Consider the following 7,390-nt stretch of genomic DNA (forward strand, 5'->3'; position numbering starts at 1 on the left):
CTTCACGGGAATTGTGGCTCTGTTATTTGTAGGTAATAGCCCTGTTTTCACTGACTACTCTTTCTCTTTTAAATGGAGGTACTGGGGACTGAACCCAGGACTTCATGCACGCCAAGCATGCACTCTACCACTGAGCTGAACTCTCCCCTCAGTCACTTACTATTCTTGACAGGTATTCTGTCTCCTCAGTCAGATCTGCAGGGGGCCCCTTCCTACCTTTTATATTTCTGAGGGTCTCGAACTTACATTATGCACACAGGTCCCCAGCCAGTACGTGGTGAATGAATGAGTAGAAATGGCTTTGGAACATAAATACCCTGGACCAAATCCTGGTTCCTCCGTTCACCAGCTGCTGAACTTGGGCAAGTTTTTAACTTCTCTAGGCCTCAGTTTCCTTACTTGTAAAATGCAGAGAAGCCCCCTTTCTTACAGGGTTGTTGGGAAGAGACCATGGGATGCTGAAAGCACACACTGAATGGCAGCTGTCGTTATTGTCCCTGTTGGATTAACACAAACCGTAAGCGACAAGAACCACTACATGACAGTATGATTTTCGAACCTTTTAATGCAGTCCCATTTTGTTTGGCACAAAGATATAGACAGGTAATCTGAAGGATGAGCTGCTTTGTGTAACTGCCCGCTGTGGCGGGTGCTACTTTACTGGTCCCTAAAAGTGTTTAAGGAGAGGCGTTACAGTAAAGAGTGGAATGCATGCCAATTGTTTTATTTATGATGCTTTTTTGGACGAACAGGCCAGCCAGCATTTGGCCCCTAGGAAGAAGGTCATGGCCCAGTCCACATCATTACTCCACGATGCGGCGGAAAGACTGGACAGCTGGGGACGCCGCACCCCAGTCGACGGGCTTCCGGTACTCCTTCTTGTCCAGGAGGTACTGCCTGCCGCGGTAGTTGGGCAGCTCGTAGAAAATCCAGGCACCGTCCAGCACCTTACAGGAGTGGACCTCTCGCATGTGAAATTGCTCCATGATGGAAGGGCAGTCTTCAGTGGTTTCGTACATCTGACCATTAAAATCCCCTTTCTCAAAGATCTGAATCTTATACTGGCCTCCGCTAGACTGAAAAAACAGAGCGGGAAATGAACAGCAGCCATTACACAGCGAGCCAGGAACTCGGAGAACGGTGTGGTTCAGAACCCACCACCTCGAAAGTGGGATGATCTGAACGCTTATCCCCACTGTGCTCTGACTGACATAGCTGACTTCCAACAAGAAAAACTTAATTCCTTAAAATATGCAAGAGGTAGCAGAAGTGCAATGGAAAGAATTAGTGTATTCAGTCTTGTAATGAACTGACCTAAGATTTTATTGAAGCTTCAGCAGCCAACAAGGGACAACCACCCATTGAGAGGTAGGAAAATCTTAAGAAAACTCTTTTACATAGAAGCTAAAAAAGAAGGGAGGGGTTGGGGGAAGAGAGCGCGCGAGCCCCCCAGCCCCAGACTCACCAGATGAACAGCCCTGCAGGAGCTGACGCGGTCGTTGAGGCCCATCCAGTGCTGGTACTCGGGGTACTCGCCCCGGGGTAGGATGTACATGTACCCGGCAAAGTTGGGCCTTTCATACACAGCCCAGGTGCCTCCTTCCACTCTGATGGAGTTGCAGCGACTCAGGTACATGTGGAAATCTGCACAGTCGCAATCGCTGTCATAGTGGCGGCCTTGAAAGTTTTTGTCTTCAAAGAAAGTAATCTGAGGGACAGGGCAGACGAAGCGAAGATCTGAGGGGCTGGGTGGCTTTATTTATAGAAAAGTGAAAATTAAGAACATGTTCTCCACTTTAGAAATTCTTTCCTCCTCAATCCTGAGGAGAAAATACACAGTTCTGCCTTCCCTCACAACGTGTGCCTCGGGCAGACAACTTTTGTTGTCCACAACAGGCATGAGTACTTTCTGAAGGCTTAAAATGAAAAAAGTAGAAGAGTGCTCTGCTGTAAGCCAGTAGTTTCAGACTCAAGTTCATGCCTTCCTCCTCACTGTGCTTATCACATTATATAATGAGTTTTCCACTTGTGTATCTGTCTCTCCCACCAACTCCTACTAGACTTCTTCCAAAGGCAAGAACCAAGAGTTGTTTAGGCTACGGAACCCTGTGTCCAGTGCTTGAAAAACCCACAAGAGCTGGACGAAGATGAGTGAGTTCCAAATGCAGACACTGACCTTAGCTTAGAGCTTATTTTAGATGGTTATAAAACATACTGGTATGAAAATATAGCATATTATATTCTGTATTATTATTGTATTGCCAACAAGAGTGGTTGCAAAGTAACAAAATGACAAGGCAAGAATGTCCTTTGCTTCAAACTCTTACCAAGTTTCACCACAGTCTTTGGGGTAAACCTGTGAGACCTGTGAGGTCTGTGACGGCACTGGGAACTCTGCAAGCCAGAGAAATGGGAAATACTAAGGCTAGGCTGCCCTTCTCCGGCCAGCCCTACTACAAGCCACCTTGTAGACAAGCCATCTCTCTGGGCTCCAGCTTCCCATTTGGCAAATGAAAGGACTGGACTAGATTCAAAGCTCTGGCTGTAAAATAAGTTTTGTTTGAAGCAGGTGACAGAATTCCCAGGAACTCTCAGGGCTTCATGACAGTGTTTCTGAAAACCACTAGACCAAACGGACCACAGAGTTCGTCCCTTCTTGTTCTAGAACTCCACATCCAAGATCCATGCTCGGTTAGAATTTAAACTGAAATCACAGGTGTCCTTCATTCGAGCAGTCAAGTCCCTGGTGTGATGCCGCCACCCTGTGGCTAATTAGCTCAATCGGTTTAAAAGGCGAAAAACCAAGTCAGCCATTTCAGATGAAAGCAGCAGAGGCAGTTAGAGTCTGGAGAGGATCCCTGAGGTGAGGGTCGAGGGGTAAGTAAGGGTTTTCCAGAGGCAGAGACAAAAGGACAGCTTGTATGAAGGAATAAAGGAGTGAAAGGACCCGGCCAATGGGACAAGCAGTTCATTAAGCCTGGTGCATGTTGAGTATGCGGTGAAGGGTTAGGAAGTAAAGCCCCAGTGACCCAGGAGCCAGGCCAGGATCCCCCTGGGGGTGATGTGGGAAATAAGGCAGTGGTTTGAGCCTGGAAATAGCTGGTTGCTCTGGGCGAGGTGAGAGATGCCGAGGGCCAACCAAAGGCAACTGCGATGTGAACAATGAGCAAACAGTCACAGAAATGAGGATGTGGAGACTAACTAGATGTAGGAAATGAAGGAGCGGGAGAAAGTTAGGAATGACTCGCAGCCGGGCAAAATAATACCTCACTCTTTTCTACCCCAGGTGAGTCCTTCTGGACAGTAACCTACTAATAGTTCTTTCCTTCAGCTGTAATCTTTCCCCTCCCTACCCTTCCTGTCTCTCTCAACTCTCTTCTTTCCTTTTCCCGAAAAGCTCCCTTAGCCTACCCACCCCTAAATCACCTACTTCACCTCCTTTCTTCCCTTCCCATACTCATCCCTTCCCACTCCCCTTCCCATTTTAGCATAGCACAGATTTACAGGTACGTGATACCCCAGTTTACAGATGAGAAAACAAAATTACAGCACCACTAGTTAAATCTGGGTAACGGTGTCCACTGCAGAGGGTTGTTCTGAGGGTCCAACAGCACAGTGTTGATAAAATAATTTTAATAGTTGGCTCGTGATTGCCAAAAGGCTACAGCTGTTACAGATAAAGAAGTTAAATGACTTGCCCAAGGTCACTAGCTAGTTACAAGCTGGATGCAGGCAAACCAGGGGACAGCAGTGCAGACTCCCGGTTAGTGATCTGTGGTTCATTCTATTTTACTTTATCTCCCTCTGCTGTCCTGCTGCCTGCACAGCTAGCTCTGTTCAACATACACCATTTACTCTTAGAAATGGAACAAGACTGTTCCTGGATCTGATAAGGCTTTTCCCAAAACCTGTGGGAAACTTGTTAGGAAAATCAAAATAACTTCTCTAAGAATGGATAGATTCTAAACTCCTTAAGTCAATTTACCTTTGTTTTTTGGCCAACTATTCAGCAAAAAAGAGGCTTTGCAAGGGATACGCTAAGGGAAATTAATATCAGCTTTCTTCCTTCATTGTTTCTCACACTTACTACCCTCTGCACATTTACCTGACTGACTTCAGTATCTGAGAAGTGGAAATACACATGATTCTTCCCTGCTGTCCACCTTTCCAGCAGACCAGCCAATCATCCCACGGTAGAAACAAAGCCCTAGTGTTGCCACAGAACCACTACTGAGTCCCAGGGCCAAGCGCTCCTTGTGGTGGGAGACCTGAGACCAAATCTCAGGACCCAGAGAATGTTGCAGCTCTATTCAATTTCCATTTATAGAAGGACCATGAAATCTACTTCACAGTCAGCTGAGAGGTTGGGACTCAGGCAAAAATTTTTGTAGAGAAGGCTAAGAAATGTGCAGGAGACTTTCCTAGAAGTTATTATAAAATTCCTCTAATTTTCAAGTTCATGTTTTCAAAAATAGCCTACTAATCCAATACAGCAGAGAGAAACATGTCTTGAGAATTCCAGAGGTAACAAAAACAAACTTAGTAAAATGCATTGCTTCTGCCAAGCCCATGACTCCTGTGATTAAATTGCTAGCAAGATAGTGAGAAAGGGAGAAGCAATAAGAGGAAGAATAAGAGATGAATTACTATCTCCTTTGGCCTAGCAACAACAGTTTTTAACTAAATGAACAGCCCAGCTACAAGAAATAAAAGAGATTACACTATTCCTAGTCTGGAAATCTTTTAAAAGTGGGGGATGTTCTCTAAGAGTCTCCCCTCCAGGCACATGGACATCCCTCGAAGGATTTCAGATTCTCTTTAGTGGGATTTTCATGGCATTTCATGGCATTTTTCAAAAACCTCAGAGCACTAAAGAACACTGTCTTATTTTTCTCCCCAAACCTTCTAGATGCAAGTATAACTATTAGTTCTCTTTTCCAAATGGGAAGAAAAATCAGGCACTAACCAATTACGGAACAAGTTAAGAGATACCTTCTGAAAAAATACACTGAGAAGTACCTGATGTTGCCTACGTAGATTTCTTGCCAAAGTGGTTAGTCTGAATCTAAACATGGGAAAACAATTAGACAAACCCAGATATTGGGACTTTCCATAAGACACCTGGTCTGGACTTTGAAAAATGTCAATGTCTCAAGGAACAAGAACAAAAAATAGGGGAACTGTTTTATATGAAAGAGGCTAAGACAAACAAACAAAAAGAAGTTAAAAGAAACTTGACAACCAAATGCAATGTGTGATCCTTGACTGGATTCCACAGCAGGGGAAAAGCCAGCCATGAAGCACATTTTGGGGAGCAATTGAAGGAAATCTGAATAGAGTCTGAATATTGGGTATTACACTTATAAATTTGGGGGACATGATATGTTTACACAGGGAATACCCCTGTTTTTAGGATATACATGCCTAAAATACTTCAGGCAAAAGTATAACAAAGTTGCTATTTATTTTCTAATGATTTAGTTAAAAGAGAGACAGAGAAACCAGATATGGCAAAATGTTAACAATTGGAGAATATAAGTAAATGACACACGAGTATTCGTTCAACACCTTTCTTCTTTTAAGATTCAATGGTTTTTAACATTTTCAGAGTAGAACATTAGGGAGGAATATCAGGCACCAAGGCTTTGCTTTAGAGCTATGGTCAGTGGAAGAAGTAAAAACAGAATGAAGGTATAGTCCCTCATTCCTGAAGAGAATCAGTGTCCAGTCCAACAATAGTGAATCAAGTATTTCAGAGGCAATTTTCCTAACCCAAGTAAGCAATGTATTTGGGGACAGGGGTAAGCGTAACTGCTGAATGAAGTGGGTATGTAGGATTTAATTCACTTGACTGGTCCATCCACTTTGGCCTTCTAGAATATTAATGGTTGAGGCTAGATTTCACAAGACAAATTTTTAATTGAATACTAAGTTTTTAACTCCACATAATCCTCTTATGTGCATGTCCTATTCCTGTGGAAGTTCAAAGATTAGTTGCTGGAAGGCAGAAATGTGGTGATATTTACACATTACATACATGTACAATATTCAACATAGTACCACACATAAAGATAAACCCTTAATAAACTCTTTGGTAATTCTGTTAAAGTAGGAAATACAATAAGCATTTCTTAATATTTTCTCTAATCCTAGCCTTCTAACCGTGATCATACTCACCTCCAGGCTTCTGTTTTTCTCCATGTTTCTTTCAGTGTATCATTAGGTGAAAAGAAAGTGGGTACGCTAGAAATCAGCATGACCATTTACTTACCTTGGTTCCAGTTTTAGACATTTTTAGTGCATAGATTGGTTTTCCCAGTGCTGAACTCCAGGAATAGCTACAGAGAGTTAGAGGCACAGAGACATTTATACTGGGCTGGTTTCAAATCAAACATTTGCTTAGTCATGAGAATAGGATCCAAAAATTGAGTCAGTCATTTAGAGGCTATTGATGGTTTCTAGAAAAACAATCGGGATTATGAAATAAAGGAAAGCTTCAGTACCCCCTTTAATGCTTACCAAGCCTTGCTGCATTATAGATTTTGCTGAGTCAAGACACCAGAACCCAGCCAAATTTTTCAAAATTAAAACAAAAAAAGTTCCTCTTACCTGGGCAATTTGGTTTTCTAGCAAGCAGCCCCCTTGAAACCCCTAAAGCCTTTTTTTTTCCTTCAAAAGAGCTTGCAGGTGATGAGTCAAAAAACCAACTCTCTAATTCTGAACAGAAGTGATATATATTCCAAAGCGACAAAACTTACATGACAACCAAAGGCAATGCATGATCTTGTATTTCGGAAAAAAAAAATCAACACAAGTGACATTTTGGGGATGAATAGAAAAATCTGAATACAGACTGTATATTAGATAATACTATTGTACCACTGTTAAACTTCCTGAATTTAATCATCTGTACTATGACCATGTAAGAGAATGCCTGATTTTAGGAAATACAAGCTAGCATATATAGGGGTTAAAGATCCCAGATGTCTGCAACCTACTCCTAAGTTGTTGAGCAAAAATAAAATAATAATACTATATAGAGAGAGTGGTAAGCTGGATGTGGCAAAATGTTAACAACTGGTGAGTCTGGACAAAAGGCATGTAAGAATTCTCATTCCTGAAAATGTTGAGTTTCATATTTTTTCAAAACACACAAAGTTCTAATCCAACAAGAAAGGGTGCTACAGTGTGCAGCCGGGGAGACAGAAAGCTACTGTGGGAATTCTGAATTTGCAAAGGTTTATCTAAGTTCAACTTGCCACCTGCTAGGTGGCAGTTCTCTGCCATGATATCATATTGGAACCTGTGTAGAGAACAGTTTTTGGCACTTAACGTACCTCTGATTCTAGGAATGAGATTGCATCTTACATAAACTCAAAGAAACAACAAA

At 42.5% G+C, this 7,390-nt stretch overlaps 1 protein-coding gene across 1 annotated transcript; it reads right to left on the bottom strand.

The window, feature by feature from the left end:
* Positions 1 to 547: 547 nt before the first annotated feature.
* CRYGS (crystallin gamma S) lies at positions 548 to 5,972 on the bottom strand. The gene is made up of 2 exons (XM_031682632.2): positions 1,466 to 5,972; positions 548 to 1,076 (listed from the first exon to the last, which is right to left on the bottom strand). Exons 1-2 carry the CDS (start codon positions 1,634 to 1,636, stop codon positions 804 to 806), a joined length of 444 nt encoding a protein of 147 aa, XP_031538492.1. The 5' UTR covers positions 1,637 to 5,972; the 3' UTR covers positions 548 to 803.
* Positions 5,973 to 7,390: the final 1,418 nt, after the last annotated feature.

This window comes from Vicugna pacos, chromosome 1, assembly GCF_048564905.1.
Source record: "Vicugna pacos chromosome 1, VicPac4, whole genome shotgun sequence".
Classification (NCBI taxonomy): domain Eukaryota; kingdom Metazoa; phylum Chordata; class Mammalia; order Artiodactyla; family Camelidae; genus Vicugna; species Vicugna pacos.